This window comes from Sinohyriopsis cumingii, chromosome 12, assembly GCF_028554795.1.
Source record: "Sinohyriopsis cumingii isolate HCF-2022 chromosome 12, ASM2855479v2, whole genome shotgun sequence".
In the NCBI taxonomy this organism is placed as follows: domain Eukaryota; kingdom Metazoa; phylum Mollusca; class Bivalvia; order Unionida; family Unionidae; genus Sinohyriopsis; species Sinohyriopsis cumingii.
This window is the reverse complement of record NC_142972.1, coordinates 46,338,777-46,360,065: the sequence shown is the minus strand read 5'-3', so window position 1 is coordinate 46,360,065 and position 21,289 is coordinate 46,338,777. Positions and strand designations below refer to the sequence as shown.

General features: G+C 33.5%; 1 protein-coding gene across 1 annotated transcript in view; it reads right to left on the bottom strand.

Annotated features, from left to right (window-relative positions):
- The window catches only part of LOC149786380 (dynein axonemal heavy chain 1-like), a 314,616-nt gene that overhangs the window by 214,240 nt on the left and 79,087 nt on the right, over positions 1–21,289 (bottom strand). The window contains exons 34-41 of the mRNA XM_089976799.1: positions 20,224–20,310; positions 17,480–17,586; positions 15,226–15,305; positions 12,910–13,001; positions 11,933–12,087; positions 11,426–11,603; positions 10,171–10,365; positions 8,749–8,868 (exon numbers count right to left, since the gene is read on the bottom strand). Coding sequence (XP_089832925.1) covers positions 8,749–8,868; positions 10,171–10,365; positions 11,426–11,603; positions 11,933–12,087; positions 12,910–13,001; positions 15,226–15,305; positions 17,480–17,586; positions 20,224–20,310 — 1,014 coding nt within the window. The remainder of the gene's footprint in view (positions 1–8,748; positions 8,869–10,170; positions 10,366–11,425; positions 11,604–11,932; positions 12,088–12,909; positions 13,002–15,225; positions 15,306–17,479; positions 17,587–20,223; positions 20,311–21,289) is intronic.

The following is a 21,289-nucleotide window of genomic DNA, read 5'->3' as shown; positions in this document are numbered from 1 at the left end:
TAACTTAGTGTAATGACTAGAAAATATGCTGCAAGAAAACAAAATTCAATTAATTTTACATCTTTAGTTACTGGACTCTACTTAGAGCTTCACTTCATTAAGAAAAGTTCATGGAATTTTACACTTTGTCTCTTTTTTTCACACGAAATCCCTAAAAGCAGTGACTTTATGATATCTCATTTTACTGCATTGGTTCCAAAACAATGAAATTGTTTTAAAAAGTCCTTTAATTTTTGTCATGTGAAATAATAATAAAATGATTCTAACAGAGTCCATTAATAATGTTCATTGTAAGTAAACTTTTGTCTACCATATTGCGATTCATTTTGATACCCACTCATTTTTTTGTTCATAGTGTGGTTGTTTAGTTGGATACACAATGGTCTTCATATATTTTTTTTGTGAAATTCAACGGACGATCACAAAGACACATGACAAACTGAATACTAACCATTCAAGAACTAAAGGTGTCCAAATGGCAATGTATTATACAAGAAGAAAAGTTACTGTCACAAAAAAGAGAGTATAATGACACTAAACTAGCATGGAATAGTAACTGGTTTTGATCCTACTGAAATAGCGCCAATACATCTTAGTCTTTACACACTTGAGTCAGTTGCGGCTTAAAATGAATGATTTCCAATCACAAGCATGAGAAAAAAAATGAGGGAAGAGATAAAGACAATATGGTAAACAAGTACAGTGTTTTTAAGTCTTAAGCGCTTACCACACTGCGCAGTTGATTCTGATACATCAGCACGGTGATCAGAGTGCAATGTTGGTGGGTTGTTGGAGAGATGAACAGAAATTCAGATGGTTTGCATTTAAAACAGCACACACATTAGGCAAGAAAAAATAACTGATCAATCAGCAAAGCCGAAGTTGAAATAATTTAATGCAATACTGTGTTAGTAATATAAATTTATCCTCAATGATAGTAATCTTGCATATATTTTTTAGCAGAATGAATTAGTTATTGGATGATTCTTTCATCAATCAAACATCTGAAGTGATAACAGCTGCCATTATCAATATGTAGTTACAATAATGGCAACAAGTTTAACATCTTCAATATCTTATTATCTTATGATTAATTTATGATCTACATAAGGTATTATTATTATTATTATTATTATTATTATTGTTATTATTATTCTTTTTATTGAAACTAGATCAACAATAATATAATAGCAAGAAATTTAATCATCTTATTGAAACTAACAGTAATGAACCTTTGTTTGTTACAGAAATTAATTAAGTGGTCTTTTAAATTATACATATTTTACTTGTTGTTTTTAAATTACATGCAATTAAAACTTTTTAACTGCAAAGAATTATACAAAAAATGAAATCGATTTGATAGGTAATATAAATGATTTCCAACAAAATTATTTTATACTGTCGTAAAACTTTTTAAATATTTAAAATATTTGTTCATAATAAATGAATGTAAAAGATTTACAAAGGAGTAATATTTTCCATATATAATCTAAATACATCTCAACTAGCTGTCTGATTACTTGCAATGCATACAAGTCACTGTAATACTATCACATATTTCTTCCAAAACATATTAAACTTATATTTTCAGATTCTTCAACAGAAAATCTGCTGATGCAGCAAAATACATACTTATAAAAATCTGTTGATTCAGCAGAATGTTAATGAAAAATTTCTGATTCAGTTAAATACTGATGTGAAACATAACTGTTTCAATGTACAGAAATAGAGAAGATTACTGAGTAAAATAACAGAGATTTAAAACAACTTTTCACAAGCATAATAAAGTATAGGTTGTAGAAAATATGCTGAAATACGTGATTTTGTACAATTATGTCTTCAGCTTAATAAATATATCATCAATAATATTTTAGAAAAATACTGGATAGTATCACAAAGAACTGGCATATCCATACTTATATATCTATTCTCTACCTTGTGCTACCTTTTTCCATGTACTAAATACAAAATTTATAGAGTGCACTTCAATTTATTTATATTTGGTATTAAGTAATTCAAAACACACCTTACAATCCCAAAGATGGTGAAACCATTACCACCTCAAGTGCAAGGAATAACTAAACAGATGAATAACATGAATTTAAAGTACTACTTGAATAAGTGGAATTTGTTATAGCACATGCCTTTTCTTTTTTAAAGCACTAGACTTGTTTGCAATTTTGGACATTTTATTTTTGATTGGTTCCTCAGTTATTAAGAAAAGTGTTACAGTTGCATTGTATGTAAAAAGAAATCCCAATAAAGTAGACAGGTACTTAAGTATTTTTTTTCTTTTTATAAAATGAAATGCTCTTTGAAGGGATCTGATAGTAATCAAAATTACAGGAATGTGAACCAATAGGATTAACTTTCAAACAGTCCACAGGATCATTAACTGGTATGATTGATTTTGAAACAGACCACAGGATAATTAACCAATAGGACTGACTTTCAGACAGACCCCAGGATAATTAACAAAAAAGATTGACTTCCAGACAGACTCCAGGATAATTAACCAATAGGATTGACTTTCAGACAGACCCCAGGATAATTAACAAACAAGATTGACTTCCAGACAGACCCGAGGATAATTAACCAATAGGATTGACTTTCAGACAGACCACAGGATAATTAACCAACAGGACTGAATTTCAAACAGACCCCAGGAAAATTAATAGAAATATCAAGCTTAAAATATCTCCTACTGTGTAAAATTTCTTAAAAACATAAATTTTGTTTCATTCTTCCTAATAAAGAGTAAAAATACTGGTAAAGACATGAGTATAACTATGAAAGGTTAGCAAATTAATGAGGTGTATGCCAGTTGATAAAATAACATTTATTTTATAAATCTGCTTTCTGTAGTTTTGAAAAGTAGCAGATTTTGGGAAATGTGAAAAATCAGATCTGATGTATTATGCAAACTTTCAGAATTTGTACTAAAACATACAAAGATTATTTCTCACATTGATTCTTCTAAAAGTATCAAAATTAACTTTTGGAATTAGGATATTTTTTAAGTCACATTATTTGATTTTTTTAAGAATATGACATTATGGCTACTTTGGGAGAAGTTTTATTCTATTTTGACTATATCTGTTGATAAAAGGTTTAAATGCAAAAATATCCATTTTTCCAACCACAGGTTGTTTTCTAAGTCAGCGGTCATTTGTATTTTTTAAGCAGCTTAACAAGCAGATATGATGTAATATTAATATGCAGCAACAATGTAGTGGTCCATATACAGTGCAGCCTCCAATAGCAGTCACCTCCCTTGAAAAATTATCTCCCATATCAACCCTGGTGTTACTTTTCTCTTCATTTCATCTGACATACAGTTTATTGCCCTTGAGCGGCACATCCCTTACACAGACAAAAGCTTCCTTCCCTTGTATGATTGACAGCTGAAGAGAAGCTGCACCGTACAGTAACTCCTCAAGTACATTTCTGGCTAAAACAATTGCTTTATTCATCAACATGCACAAAAAGATAAATCTAGGCCATACAAAAAAAATATAAAAGACACCATTCATCTTAATTCTGATACCAATTTTTTTTCCTCTCTGGACATAAGAAATTTTACAAATTAGTGGCTATCATGAGGCATAATTTCTAAGATTCACAATTTTGATATTCAGAAGATCATAGAATATCCTGTTCAACATCTCGGTAATATTGGTAGCACCAATAAACTTGACACAAAGCAAGTTACATGACTGAAATATTTTTAAAAATGTGGTCAGAGCACTGAAACTTAAATTCATAAATTTAAACAAATGTCCTCACTCATGATCCAGAATAGATGAGATTATAAAGCAACAACTAGTTCATATTTAAGACTGTTTGCAGTTTCTCATGTAATGGAGGAAATTCCTATGCACTAAACATTAAAATGCAGCTAGAAAGTTGTACTTGAAGAGTTTCATATGTCTGCAGAGCATCAAATGACTGACAATCCTATTTGCCTCTCTGAAGAAAAAAAGTCAGATGTCAAATACAGTGTGAGAACAAATAAATTCAAGGTCTAGTTTAGTTTATCTGAGCAAAAATCACTGTGAAATGTGAATGATATAATTTACTAGAAATGAGCAAACTTTGCTACATTTTATTTACTGGACATTATTGTGCTTTTTGTTTTACAGTGGTATGAACTGATTACTGCTCTTTAAAAAAGAATCCAAGTGTTGAGAATACCGATGACCTAGAGGGTTCTGGCGGCACTACATTAAACTGAATCAAGGTATTCACAATACTGGTGATTTGGAGGGTTCCATTAATACTACATTAAACTGGATCAAAGTACTCAGAATACTGGTGGCTTGGCGGGTTTAGGGAATTCTACATTAGATTGGATCAAAGTATTCAGAATACTGGTGGCTTGACGGGTTAGGGAATTCTACTGTATCAATGCACCCAGAATACTGATGGCTTGGAGGGTTCAGGTAATTCTCCATTAAACTAGATCAAAGTGGGTGAACAGTACTTGTGAAATAGTGATAATCTCGTTTCTTTGAATATTGATCTAGGGTACAAAAATTCACAGATTTTACAAAGACCTTTTCCACTTTTCAAGGAATTGTTTTGACAATATTTTTATAACTAATTTGTAGCACATATCTTCATTCTGAAAATCACTTTAGTTCTGTCTGAACCATGACACACCTTCAAACACATCAAATAATTATTTAAATTTGCAACAACTGAAGCATAGGATTTTGTTTTGCTAACATAAAGGATGATTTAGTTTTAAAAGATAGAAAAAGCACTTCTCATCTATATGTGGTCAATGCCAGTCACCTGTCATATTTTTCATTTTGATTTGAAAATTGTTAAAGCTACATTAAAAATCCAAATTACATCACATCACATTTTTCATTTTCAATAATTAATATACATTTGCCTCTATAATAATTTTGGCTTTTATGGTCCTACATGTCTACCAACACTTAAGTTTTCTTTATTTCATCCATTTTATTATTTAAAATCTCATGTAACTTTCCCTTTTGAATAGCATTTTCCCTATCAGTTTTCCTCAAATAGCCTTTTCCCTTGGAGTTTTCCTCAAATAGCCTTTTCCCTTGGAGTTTTCCTCAAATAGCCTTTTCCTTTGGAGTTTTCCTCAAATAGCCTTTTCCATAGGAGTTTTCCTCAAATAGCCTTTTCCCTTGGAGCTTTCCTCAAATAGCCTTTTCCCTAGCAGTTCTCCTCCAAGGATTTGCATGTGTCACAAAATTTATTTTCCCAGTTGCTTCAGCCTTGTTTATCATTTGCTAACTTGCTACTGCTGTAGTGCCTTGGTGTTTTAGTGCATGTTGAGATGAAAATCCAACATTCACTTTATTGCATCCTACATGATTCTGCTTGTCAGTTAAATCAAATCATATTTTTAATCTTTGAACTGTCCAAGTCAATCTGTTTTTATGACCTGACTTGGATTTTTAATGTAGTCTTAACAATTTTTCAGTCATATCACTACAATGTCTGCAGTGTGGCAGTTTATAGTGATGTCTAGCACTGAGGCACCATGCCGCAGACATGTAGCATGATGTCCCACCCAGCCACATTATCCTGACACCAGGCTGACCAGTCCTAACTAACCTCTTAATGCTGAGCACCAAGCGAGGCAGCTGTTAGTACCATTTTTTGTAAGTCTTTGGTATGACTTGGCCAGGGATTGAACCTACGACCTCCCACATCCGAGGCGGACACTCTAACCACTAGGCCACCAGAGCAGTATCTGTTTATATGAACCTCCACATAAGGGTTCTTTTATCAATGCAAAGATCAGCTCTCAGAAAACCGACCAATGACCTGTTGGTCTAATATGTAATAAGGAAAGGTCAGAACTGAGAAGCAATGTGTTTGAAAAAGTTCAACTCTGAAACAAGGCATGGTATATTTATTCATTCCTTGACGTGGACTTGTTATTTGAACTATTAACCTTTTGATTTTCTGCAGCTCTGACATAATCAATTATATTGTTCTATATAGTAACTGCTCTCTCACAAACTGGAATGTTTTGAAGCCACCTGCGGCTAACAAGCCTCAACGGTAAAATGGAAGTGCATGTCGCTTTCTTACAGTCCTCCCTTCAGGCTGAGGAGTCTTTAAATAGATAGTACAGGTTAGGAAAAACTATGACACATTCCATCCAGTGGCCCTCAGCCACTGTCTTTAAGGAATGGTGCATCACTTACAGTCCACAGGATCCAATATTTATCAAATGTGTACCAGTCATGCATTTTTGGTTTACTTCCACCAGTGTGCTAGTGCACCATTTACTGTACAAGGGTATACCTCAGCAAAATAATCCGCAGTAGATCATATAAAAATGAGTGATCATGGGGCTCAGAATATTCTATCTTATTTCATATTAGTTAGTGACCAAAATACCCCTTTTTGATATCATTATATCTACTTCTAGGATTTCATGGAGATTTTGAAAATATTAAAGGAATTTTCAAACAAATTCATATCATTTGCAAGGCAAAATATTCCCATTATCAAATTCTCATAAGTGAGAGCAGCTATCATGCCATACATTTTAATAGGATAAACCCTTGAAACCAGCTAGAGTTATATTAGAGGCCGACCGAAACTAAATTTCTGGTTTTGGCCGAAAACGAAACCAGACTGAAAGTTATAATTGACTTTTGGCCGAAACTGAAGCCAAAACCAAAAGTTTAACTACACCTTCGGCCGAAACCGAAACCAAAAGATAAACCGAAGTTGCTGAACTCAAGATTTATTAAATAGGCCTGGGTCATGATGCAATGCTACACTTCAACAACTGAGTAGGGTAACATGTCGACAATGATCAGGGGTCCATGATGCACTTATCAATTCTCTGAACTGCAACGTGGTCATCAGGACAGACCATTCTGCTCTCAACCATTGATGTCAAGGACGACTGCACAAAATTTGGTAAGGAATGTTTAGTCGCTTTCTCTTCCATCATCATCTTTTTCGAGGCACGCTCTGCTCCGTCGTTCATGGACCTCTTGAGATACGTATCATGGAGCTCCGTGTGGCAGCTGGCCAGATGACCTTTCAAGTCTGAAACTGTCTGAAGTCTTGGTTTATCGCTGCCAAGTGATAACAGTTTGTTGCATTCTTTGCACTGCGCCTAGCTTGAATCAGAACCGACTTTTGTGATGTAATCCCACACTGCATTTTTCGACATTCTTTGCGGTGATTAACTAATCCGTTTATTATTAAATTCAATTTTCTACTTCACACAGATTAACTCACTACAGTTTAACTAACTGAAATTATCAATATTGTCAGACTTCAAAATCTCTGTATTCCACACGTGAATAAACTGAAATGCAACAGTGCCTAGAATTGCCTAGCGCCGACTGACCGGCCGACAAGCAGAGTAATAGACGCAGCACTAGCGTTGCATTCTGAAAGTTACAATAGATCTTTGGCTGATGACCGAAAGTCAATATCAGTTTCAGCCGAAACCGAAAGCAAACCGAAAGCTAACTTTTTGGCTTCATCCGAAACAGAAACTATGCCGAAAGAGGCCATTTGCCAACTTTCGGCGCCGAAACCGAAACCGAACTTCGGTCAGTCTCTAAGTTATATGGACTTTTATCTCTGGAAAGGATGACAAAAAAATCAGCCAAAAATGTGTAAAATGAATATAAACTGTAATACATGAAAACAATTATCAATTTCTCCAGAAACGCTGATATAAACAGGTATAGATTCAATGGACTAAAATGATGTTTTAGTGTGTGATTCCCAACACAAATATTCTTTGTTCAGTAAATGAAAGAACAAAATTCATTCAATAATTTTTGGTAAATATGTAATGTTCCATAAATTAGCATAGCCTTCAGAGAGACAAATAATGACTAAATATCATAAATACTCACTTTAAATGAAAATACAATGAGTGCAGAAAATATGACTCATTATGCCAGGAAAAGGTCACAACTGATTATGCCAACAAAAGATCATGACTGATTATGCCAACTAAAGGTCATATGACTAATTATACCAACAAAAGTTCATGACTGATTATGGCAACAGAAGGCCACAATGAATGATGCCAACAGTCATGACTGCCTATGCCAACAAAAGATCATATGACTATCATTATGCTCATGGAAATATTACAATTCTTATGCCAATCATTATAGACAGATTGGATTCCAATCAGTCAACATAAGGATTAAGATCATAAGAATCAACAATACCTCCAAAACAAGCTATTGGATCAATATTTTAATTACAAAAACTAAGCCAGTATGATAAAACTGAGGCATCAATTAATAATATTTGGTGAATATTTTAAAGTGAGTTTTAATATGTTATCAGTAAAAGCACAAGCTGTTCATATAAATATATTAAGCAAAGTGCGCCAATACAGTATGTGCATATAAATGTATGAAAGGTACTGGACAATTTCAGTAAGACTTAAAAATGTTGCAACTTGGTAACATATACAAGAGAATTATGAAATTTACTTTGATTTTTTTTCTTTCCCTTGAAACCAAAACCAAAAATAAAATAATGTGAGTAAATTTTAAAATTTAAAGACTTTGGAAATTAAACATAAAAGAGTTTTGCAAAAAAATAAAATTCATAATTCTCAAAATGTTAAGGATACATAAATTGATTGGTGTGCTGTATACTTCTTACACGTAGTTAGTTTTAAAGTTCTATATACATCAGAAGCCCATAACAATATACTGATACTCTTTACAGGTATTTAATGACAAATGCTTATAAAATTACCTCCTTTGGAATAAATGGTGTGAAGAAACAGTCCAGAAGTTTGAGAAGACTGAAGACAAGATTACAGTCCACAGTCCCAACAATCTCTTTCGTTTTGCTTCTCACAAATTTGATGGCAGGCTGAAAAAGAGCCATATAACCATTTAAACATAAAGCATAGTTCAAAAAGATATCTTTCACCATGACTGCAAATTGGATTGCTTCCTTGATTTTTGTCTTTAGAAAAATCTACACCTAGAGTTAAATTTTCTGATTTAAAAGTCTGGAAAATATGTTAAAACTCTGAAGTTTTCATTTTTTAGGGATCTAAACTAATTAACCTTTGGATTGCAACCTACTTTGCCTCATGATGACCCTAACAACTACTGCCAATACAGTCTATAACTGCTTATAAGTTGTGTCCAACCACAAAATGCACAGACCCAGATCTGCATTTGCATAATGCACCTGTAGACATGGACCTATGCAGTTTGTTAGAAGTAATCAGAAGAACAAACAACACAGACCCTGAGCTGCTGGCACATTATGTGATGGCAGAAAAGGGTTTAAGTTGTTTGCAGTTGGACTGGATTTATAAGCAAGAACATATGGCAAATTTTCTCTTCAGATACATTATCCAATCATAATACATAAGCTAGTGCACTGTAGTTATGGTAGCCTTAAAGTTATATACTACTGGGAAGTCTATGAAAAACACACTTTATGATAAAAAACATTCTGAAACCTTTTCAAGTAAAATAGGAGATATAATGCTGATTAAGTAGACACATTGTTAATTAAGTAGATACATTACTGATTAAGAACATACATTACTGATTAAGTATATACACTGTTGATTAAATAGATACAGTAGATACACTCTGATTACGTAGTGCCAACAAATCTTAAAAAATAGCTGTATCAGAAGAATATTTTGATGATGTCAACCTTCTAAAACACCCAATACAGAATAATAACTGTGTACTTAAAGATTTAATTACTGTAGTGATTTCATTTTGGCAAATACAGTAGAAATTCCTTGTCTTGAACATGGTTCATCTAAACATCCCAGATCACTAGAACTTGTTTTTAAGATGTGGCACAACACCTATATAAAACATCCATGACTCAAATTATGGATCACTTGATCTGATTTGATCTGATAGGTCACATTGGTATTAAATCTATCATGATTCTACAACATCCATTTTTAACTGCACTGCTGATGCTGATTCAGCTGAAAATCAGTTATTTTTATTTTTAAATGAGTACAATTATTAAAATAATGAAATAAAATTGAATGACTTGCTCAAAGACTTAATATCTTCACATTCATAGTCATAGATTAACATCAAACTGACTTCTGGTCATTTTGTGTATTATACGTTCATTCTTGACATTCAATTTTAATAGCAAAATATATCACATCCATGAAGAAATTACCTCCATATAGATATTAAACAGACTCTGAAGTTTCTCCTTGTAGGGATAGATGTTCTCTGGCAATTTTCGGAGCCAGCACTCCACAAATGGTTCTAGACCAATGTAGCTGGGTTCCAAGTACACCATGCCACACCTACTAACTGTGGCAGGGGAGGCTACTGCCAAATCCTGCACCTCAAACATCATGGTCATGTGCTGAGAATAGACAGAGATTAAAAAAATAACACATTTCTACAATTTAAAATTTTCCATGAATTAAATTTTACAACTAAAGCAGGTTAGGGAACAAAATTCAGAATATTTTTTTCTGACCTAAATTATTCTTGTTTGTTTCATACAAGAAACTAGGCTCTTTTTGCATGAAAAGCCCTATATCGTAATTGACACAATTTTTAGATCAATGTAAACTTATGTAAAACTGTGATCTCTGCCAAAACTGTGTACATTTTTCTTTAATCTTTTTTCTTGGGCAAAAAGATTTCTAAAAGAACCAATATTTGAAATGAATCCTCTTTTATGATGCTTGTATATCTATCTAAAAAGTATTCATCTATTATCATGATGGATACGTCAATCATTCATACAATTAAATGAGTAGAAAATGATTTCAAATTATGAATACAAATTTGTTTGTGCAAGAAGTTGGCTATGGCTTGTATATTGTACCTACCCCTGTGCTTTAGTAATGACAGCTAAGTGCTTAATGACACTGTGTTTTAAATCTAAAAAAGGTGGGATAAAATGGAATTGTAAGAACAGAGTGGGATAAATTGGTATTGTAATGAAAAAGTGGGATAAAATGGTACTGTAAAAGGGGTGGAATTAAACTGTATTGTAATAAAAGGGTGGGATAACATGGTATTGTAAAAAAAACAGTGGAATAAAATGGTATTGCAATAAAAGGGTGGGATAAAATGGTATTAATAATAAATGAGTGGAATAAAATGGTACTGTAATTAAAGGGTATTCTAAGAAAAGGAAAGTAGAAAAACTTTAACACTAAGGTTAATCGAGGATGTAGACAAACATACTGATTTACGGACATGCATGCGGACACCAAATTGATCACTATATTGAGTTCCTACCATGACAGGCTTGACAATACAATTAAAAATGATTTTATAAACAAATACAGAGCAACTGATGCAGATAGGTAATTTGTTTTTCTGATTCTGATACAAGTATGATGATGTCAATATGAAACAACAAATCCTTCTACGATAACAAACTACATATTACAAGCTGAACTGCATACCTCCGTGAGCTTAATGATTTCACCACTGCTGAGACAGAGTTTCTTGTTGTCATCCAGTACAGTGTTCATGTTCTCAATCCAGACTGCATCTACAGGGCCATCAAACACATACCAGCGCTTGTCAGCATTCGTTGCACCAGCACCAATTCGGATCAGTGTGGACAGAATGCCATCAGTCCTGTTAAAAACAATCATATATATTTTACATACATATTACAAGAACCTGGTGACAACACCCCACCCCTATTAAATTTTTATTTTAAAATAACTAAACTTCCTCTGTTATTTACTAATTAAATGTCAGCAAGAAGACTGTAAGAGAAATCCACTTAGAAGTTATTCCCAAAGATGAATTTTCAATTGGAAGAAACATTAGATCAATTCCAACACAAAATTTCATGGCTCTGTGTGTGTGTGTGTTAAAGAAATTTTTTACCACATAATGAGAGATATGACAAGTTCCCCTGCCAGATATCAATTCGAGGAAATCAAATTAAGTATTCTTACCATTCATGAGTGAGAAGGTCAAACTCGCCATACAGCTGTCCCATAGTGATGGACTTGGGATTCAGGACATAGGTGTGCACTGGCTCAAAATTAAACCCAGCTGGAGAAGGTTGACCTGCCAGTGCAGACATGGCATGCTTTAAAGTCTCATAGCACTAAAAAGGAAAGGCAGATTACACAGTCAATAACCACAGTCCATTTAATGGCAAAAACTTGCAGGCATAGCAATGTAGGGTTGGGAGATAAAAAGCTGATCAATGGCCTCTGTCCCAATGAAAACTATTTCAAATCATACAGAATTCTTCGTAATTTGAAGAGTTTATTCCTGTAATTTTATTGCCAATCTGCTAAATATTTCCCAAAATGAAGGGCCTGGAGCCAATCTACATCATCCAAGAAAACTCCATGGCTTATCATTTAGGTGTATAAATTTGGGAAATGAAATTGAAACCAGTCATCTAGAAATATAACCATCAACCACGAAAGTGGCAATTCTGAGGCTGAACAAGTGCAAAGCAAGTGTATGTTACAGATACACCATGCAGGGCTCAACATCTAATTAAGATTCTTTTTCCTCTAACCATTCAAACATTTCTAACAACTTTATTAAGGGCAGAGGCAACCTTCACCTTCAATGATTATGACTAACATTTGCAAAGTGGGACACACAGGAATTGAAACTTGGTTCTCTGTGGTGCAAAGCAAGTGTGCATCACTCTGTCTCCTATCAACACCTCTAAGTTTTGCTTTACTCCTAACAACAATTAAGGTAGTTGAAATACGTTCATCTACAAAATCTGAACATTTTGTACTTATGTATGACTTGCAATACAAAGTCACGTTCATCTGTTTATTTCCAAAAGAACACATAACAGTCACTACCCTAAAAAGGACAACATTCAATTTACTTTACATTATGTGAACAGAAAAGTACCACTGCAGATAAAAAAAGCTAAAGTATTGGAGGTTTATGTTACCTTGGTTTTGCCAGAGCCTGTAGGTCCAACCAACATAAGACCATGTCTGACAACAGTAGTCTCAAACAGCTGGATACACTTGTGAATAAAACCTGTAATCATCAAAAAGACCATTTAGAGATATATTTTGCTCAGATAATAAAACAGCCGGATAGTTAATATTGTTCCATATCTGTTTTTAACATTTAAGGTACTGTATATACTTGTAAATAAGTCCAATAAAGCTGCATATATCTGGATCTTTGTCAATGCAGTCTGTTAGGACTAATTAATAGAACAAAGAATATCAACCCTGATCTGCTGGCATATCATGAGATGGCAGATTTGGATCTATGTTGTTTGCAGATGGAACCAACCTATTGGTGATTATTATGGTAGTAGTCAAACAAATTGGCTTTTAATTTCTTTTGATGACCAACTTGTTGACCACTTAAGAAGAAAAAAACGTGAAACATGATCATGGAATATGACTATCTTAGCAGAGTGTCTGAAAAGAAACCAAGACATAATCACAAAACCTAACAGACAGACAAATAGTTAGATGGACAAAGGCACTATAGTACACACCCACCTCATTTTGGAGTTGGGTGTAAAAAATACTGGTACTTTAAGCAAAATGAAAAATGATACAAAAGTGATCAAGAGTAAAGCTAATAAATACATTTTCCTACTAGTATCTGGAGTTAAGCATGTTTTTATCAATACAATGTCGCACCTTTAGTACAGGATTGCAGGTTTCCCACAACTTTTTGTCCTATGTCTCCCAAATCCTGACCAATCTGCACCTCTAGGGAATGCTTTTTGTCCATAAAATTTCTTTAGTACATGTCCATTCATGTCTATGTTGGTGCCAGCCATGGCCAAAGTTGACAAAGGTATAATAGCTTCAAGAAGGCAATTTAACTTTAAAACAATGAAATTGGCAGTCAAAACATTCAAGGTTTGTGGTTGTCTGCTGAGATGAAATGTGAAGTCTTTGAAGACCACTAGTGTAACATATTTTCATGGTTCCAGGTACACCTACAGTGATGACAATTTATTTTGAGGCTGAATTAATGACAAAAGGGACTAAAATTATGCAGATATACAATTTGACATTTAATCAATTAATTATTAAAATTGAAAAGAAAAGTAATTCAGAAAATAATGGGAATTATTATAATAAATTTCCATGGATAATGTGTGAACACTAAGTTAAATATGGTCCTGGTCCAAAAATAAAAATAATTCCAAGCTCCATTTCATTTCAGGTAAGCCAGATATTCAATCTTGTTAAAGTTTTCATGAGTTACTTGTGAACTTTATAAAATGTTTATTTCAATTACGTAAGTATCCAAGGAAAACAATTATCTCATTCTTTTAGCATTATTAGTGCATTAAGTACTATAAAATTTGTTCTTTGTTCTTAAAAATGTTGTGAACCTCAAATCTGGATGATGGGGGACACAGTGTTCCATGTTCCTTCGATCCTAGATTCAACAGTGTTGATAATATTGATATGTATCTGATCATAATACCGTAGAAGAATATCCCCCAGCACACAAATCTAGCCCTCCAAAATCTAAAACAAGATGTTAACCATATCGTTTGGTTTGTTTTAACATTAAGAGTGCCAAAGCATCATCTGCTTGCCCAAAGATCAGACAAAAATTATCTCCCCTTGGATAGATTCTGGTGCTAAACCTGATCATTTACCTGTTAAAACTGGCAGAAAAGTGTATGCTCTTCCAAAGGTGCAACTGTGGGGAGGGTGAAGGGAATACCTGGATAAGTATTATTCAAGAATAACTGTTTACTCCAAAACTGGTTTCTCTACAAATTAGCCAACGGTACAATGTTAGGAGAATAGGTAAGTGGTGGAGTGAGTTACATTCACTACACAAAAGTTCAGGTTTCATTACATATGTGTAGAATCTACCAGATACAGGCTAGGGTTAGCACTGGTCACTGAATGGATGTGGTTTTCAAACTGTCATATCAGAACTCAATAACATGGAATCAGTAATACTGGTCAAGAAAAATGTTCACACCAATGCGATGCTGGTGGTGACTGCCATAAGCTCATAAGCTGAATAAATTCATCTGATCTTGACATAATTCTTGTAGGCTGAATGAATAGAGAACAAAAGAGTCTTAATGGAAATAACATCCCTTCCAGTATAGAGGCAATACTGTATCATACAACATTTCCAGTAATTATAAGGGTTTTAAAAAAATCAAAAGATTTTGATATATCTGTAAAACAAAAATTGGCTAGGCCTGAAGAAATAAATAACTTTTACTTGCATAAATTAAAAAATGAACAAGTTTTCATACCTTGTACATCCTTGATTCCCAGTTTGGAGCAGGTCTTCCGAAGTGACACATCCAAAGCACCATAGTCAATGGGCTGTTCCCTGTATGAAATGGAAAGAAAGCAAATTTTTTATTTTCTCATCATTTAAAAGTACCCTTTTTAACAAAGACTGAAAGATGAATGCAGTAATTCATCCAAATGAATAACTTTCCAAAAGATGTGCATAAAGCTTGCACCATACATACTGGAAGAAATACACATTGAACTTCATAGTATTCATACTTGATTATAAGTCAAGTCCAACTGCAAATTGATCAGACCCAGATTTGCCATAGCACAATGTGCAGGCAGATCTGGGTCTATGCAGTTTGTTCAGAATAATCAGTAGAACAAAACAACACAGACACTGATCTTCTGGCACATTATCTGATGGCTGATCTGGGTCCATGTTTTTTGTAGTTGGACTTTTATGGTTTAAAATTTTCTTGTCCATTGAATGGTTCAAATTATAATGTCTGAAAAACGTAAGTTGAGAAAATTGACAGAAATGAAACAGAACTGCCAATTTATCAACAATGGTTATTATCTTATCAAACCATAAAACCTGATAATACAAGTTTTCAAAATATTATGAAGTTGTTGATATTAAACTAGACTCTGGAATGTGGTTTTGGTGTTTTACAGTATGGCAACACACAAAGGACACAATATAGTCGATGACCTGGACTGATTTGATGGTAGGATTCAAACTCACCCCCTTTTAGTCACAAGTCCAGCATACTAACAACTTACCCAGAGCAACTTCTCAACATTGGAATGTTAAAGAAAATACATGTTTTCATTATACATTGAAAATACTGAATAAAGACAAATATTAAGCATTTCATATTTTACACAAATGACCACTGTGTTATAGTAAATCTGCAACATTATGGCATAATTAAATTTACAAGATTTTAGTTGAAGCGGCCTACATAAAATTTTTGCAAATTATTGCCAAATACACTTTATTCTGGCTTAAATAATCTTAAAGTGATTAGTAATTTCACAAATTCCTTCATGAAAATCTTGTAATTGTTAACATTCTGTGATAACAGGATTTTGACAGATGGCAAGAACTAGATTGGTTGTAAGGATTGTGATGCTCCTACCAGCGAATCATCACAACTCAAAGCATGAATATAGGACTAAATGATCATGGTTGGGTATTTATCGATGTGTAAATTTTACCTCATCACTCACAAAGTAAATAAAGTCTGAAGGACTTTATGTAAATTTTATGAGTGATTAGGTAACAATTTACACATCAATAAATACCCAACCATGATCATTTAATCCTTATAATTCCAATTTACATGCTTTCTGTCATCAGCAGATTTCATCAATAAACCATTCACTTTTAGGTAGCTCGAAGTTTTCTTTCATTAGCCTATTACTTCAACAGAATACATAGCCCCATCGTCGTTAGCCAAGAGTGGTCGATTTTTATGTAGTAATATAATGTAGAGTGTCAGAGCGAGTCATGGAAGTTATCTAAAGAGCTTGTTATGATCATTTTATTTAAATTTTAAAAAGTAAATGATGCTGTTTAAACCAGGCTATTCCTTTTTTTAACAATACACTTGTGTAAGGCCATCGTTGTTATAACATTCATTGTTCTTGCTTTCTGCGCATTGCGATCTTTCAAAAGTAAATTCATGTCTATTTTAGTAATATCCCCAACTCGTGATATGACCCTGACCTTTAACAGCTGCTGGAACATGTTATCAATGCAAAATGCAATAAATTCTGAAGACTGGTTTGTAGAGCCTGCCTTATACCTTCTTCAGCAAACAGAGAGAGTATTGGAATGCAGGAAGGTCTGTGCAAGTACGTTGTTTTAACTTCTAATGGGTGATTTTAATCTGGGGTTTGTAAATTTTGATCAGAAATCACAGGTGAGGGCTTGCTGTTGTTATTATTATAGTGCAAGTCGTTGATAGATAAAACTTCATATAAAATTACCTGGAAACAGGGACCAAAAGTAGTCGCAGAAGTTACTGATGTGTATAAAATTCGAGATCAGTATCACGTGACTGTTTACATCCAATTAAATTGTTGAAAATGCGGTCAATTCATAACAATTGGAATTATTAAACAACAAAAACTCTGTAGCAGACACTAACATTCGTCCCATTTTTCTGCCTTCCATGTTAAGTATCTACAGGGCAAATCATCAGGTGATTATCTTGGTGTGTGATAAGTTCTTCTAGTTAAAATTCAAATTGAACTTACTTGATGTTGGGGAAGAGATCGGAGACAATACCGTTGAAAAGTTTCAAGTCATCCACCAAGAACTTGGGCACATTGACATCTCGGATAGCTCTGAGGGCTATCAGTTCCTGATAATAACAAGCAGATTAAACATTTAATCCAGACAGCTGCTTTGCAAAGTAGAAAATGACAAATCTTGTTTTCAGTTATAACAAGAACTTAAAACAGATACTGAAAATAGGTGCTACGTATGCTACATTTCTTCATGCAACATATGGCGAGTTACTGCTGGAAATAATTGAACAATAGTCCAGATTCAATTTTACATTTTAGAAGTTTCCCGTTTAACATTTTGTTCAAGTATTTTTAAGACCATTAAATAAGAAAGTATAGCTTTTCCATCTCAGTCAATTTGGCAGGTGCAATGTATCTCTCACTTTCTCTCTCTGGCAAATATAACTGAAAGGTGCTGATATCGATGTAAGAATTAATATGATTCAGTTCATTAAGCAGGAAGTTGGAAGGATGTCAACACATGATCACATGGCACATACCATAAATATTATAACGGTTCTGTAGAGTGTGATATTTTAACTGTTCACTGTGCTGCAATGTAACTCAACAATCTCTGAGATTAGCAAATATTCCATCTTAAAACTATAGCAAAGAATCCTAATGTTGACAATGTTGACACCCTATAAATACACATGTATCGATGTCTACCCTATTCCAAATGCAAGTCTGACATCTATCAGTTTTACTGAAGTACCATGTAAATAAACTCATGTGTAAGTCGGATCCAGCTGCAGTCAACACAGACCCTAATCTGAAATTGCACAATGTGCAGGCAGATCAGGGTCTATGTTATTTGTCCTACTGATTAGTATCTCATGTTCATGCTTATCTGGAAGGCTTTACTTTTCTAAAGGTTTTGCAATTATTTATATTTACATTTCTAGAACTTTATGTACAATATAGCCAGGATTGTGCTGATGTACCTTTGAACTCTACTACAGCGATATAATGGTTGGGATTGAAGAAGTGCCAGTATGTTAAATAACATATACTGCAACTTCCAGACCAGCCAGTTAACAAAAGAAAATATAGCATGTGTATCCACGAAGTTATTAAAAGAATGGAGGGAGGGGGTACAACTATAGGGTTCAGTGACACAGTTCCCAACTTAAACTGACACATTTTAAATAAAAAATAGTTAAATAGTGATTGTACATACTTAGGATCCATTTTTGGCACAGATTCATGCACAGTTATAAACAAATACATGAATAAGAAAACTGAACTAAATAGTGTAAATAGTTAAATGCATTGACCAAATGATATCACTGTATCCATATCAAAGTAATTCCATTGTAAATATGTACAAATTAAACCCCAAACACTTAATTTCTTGCTAATACATTCACACTAACTTATGAAACATTCAAACAGGCTCAGCCTGTTCAAAGGACCTGATTTTTTACTGACAATAAATGGGTAAATCATATATTTGGAGTTTCTATAAAAAAAACTTGTATCGAGGCTTTAAAATTACTTTAACTGAAATTTGTACATGGCTACTGACCTCATAATGCACTTAACACTCAACAGGTGAAAAACGGTCTCAACCATGTGTCAGAAAAAAATCATTAAATTTTCAAGGTAAAGAGTGATTTCTCTAAAAAACAGGGAAAATAATAATAAAAGCCCTATAATTTTCTTAAACATATGCTCATAACAATGACTTTGCACTGCAGCCAACGAAAAACAGGGAGTAATATGTTTGATTATAACAACATATCTCTCTACAACTACATCTTTCTTAAATGGTTCTGTTCCAGTTAGTGTTCAACAACAGTACATGTAACTTTATCATCACAATGATAAGAGACTGTTTATGTTTGAGTGAGTTGAAACTAATGTCTGTATTTCTAACTACATTAATGAGAAAATAAAAAAGGAATTGAGTAAGCCAGTAAATATATGGGTAGCAGCATAAGATGATCTCCAAAGCTCACATGCAAGACATGAAGTGGTGATATATTTATATTTATGAAGTTAACAGAAGTAAGATGATGGGGGAAGGGCAAGGTACATGTATGTGGCAATGACCATATCTGTTCCTGACAATTTGGCTCATAACTTATTTCAACAATGGCACTGTTTGGTTCACAGGTGTTCTCATAGTTAACTGAATAGGTATTGATGGACGTTGTTTTCTCTTAAATAGGCAGGCAAATTAATTTATTTATAAATTTGGTTGAGACACTGTTTTGAATCAGCACAGCAGTTGGTGTTTGGTTACATATGCCAACTGAGTGAGCAAAACATCTGCTGGTATTGTTTACCCTAGGCATAGCAACAACTGTACACAGGATGCATTGAAGACAAAGAAGTCTTATTCCGTTTATTGTTAATGGTTCAATAACTATTAGATTAACATTTACCAGTTTTTTAAGCTGCTAATGTCTTTCATAAATAAGAAAGAAGCAGTGATATTGTTTTTCTTCAATCAAACACACTTATTCTGGCACTAAAGCTCTATAGTACTTCAATAATTTTGTGAAATTATTGTACACTTTTGGGAGCCATCTCATAACAGTCCTATGTTCTAATTCATATTACAATGAAGCACCTTATAGTGGAGTTTTAATGTATTACTGTTACAGTGACTCTACTGATTAGTCATAACAAATAATATAGACAGATCCACCAGCATCTTACCACAGATAGCAAGTATAGACAGTAAAAAATCAAGCCTAAATTACCTCATCCATGTCTGGGTACTGTCTCTTCAAGTTACCAGCTGCTGAGATGACAGACTTTACAGCTCTCATACCGAAGTCATAGTGATCCTAGAAAATAAAAGGGTCATAAAGGAAAATATATGTAATGTTGGAACTTTAAATACTTCTTTCTCTGCAATTTTTGGTACATATTTATCCATAAATATAACTATTTTTTGTATTACAATTTATTGTCAAGAAAGTTTGCATTATTTACAATCTGATTAAAATAAGATCGCCACTGTTATACATGAAGATCTGACAGCGATCAGGTGTCATGTTCTGGTAACCTATGTTATTACCATGCTCACTAATTTTATCAACCAATCAGATGATGTCTTATATCTTCATTTGTTGAGACTGAGCAGTGTGGATGAAGATCATCAATGTGTACCAAACGATTTGATTCACTTTCAGAATTTTGAAAGCTGCATCTCTATTGGCTAATTCAAAGGTCAATATAACATGACCCTTAAGCAGTCATCGTCAGATCTTCACATAGGACACCTGAGATTTGATTTTAATCATTTTGGCATTATTTAATATTTGTAACGTTTTAAATGAAAATAAGGTGACCATTATTACTACTACTGTTACCTATAATTTTTCTGCACAAAAGAAATGAATAAAAAGTATAGGACTAACAACAGTACAGTAGAATTTCGATTATCCATCAGGGTGCAGGACTGAGACCATGACGGATATGAGAATAGAAAGATAATATAATATGTACATTAAAAGTATTATACAACAGACCAGGTCATCAACAAATCATAATATCTAAATATGTACATGTACCGGTTTTAATATTTTGACGTACAATGCTCTGATGGTTAACAGAGACTGATGGTTAATCAGGTGCCGAATAACTGAAGTTGTACTGTAAATACAATAAATATTTGCCTCTGATTCTCTTCTTCTTTTGACAGTACTGTGTGTACAATGTTAAGAATGATTCATGCAAAAGCATTTTTGTTTCTTTCTCCTTATTTTTGGTGAAATGCTGGTTTTAAGTATCAGAGAAAAATACAGAAAGACAGAAGTGATC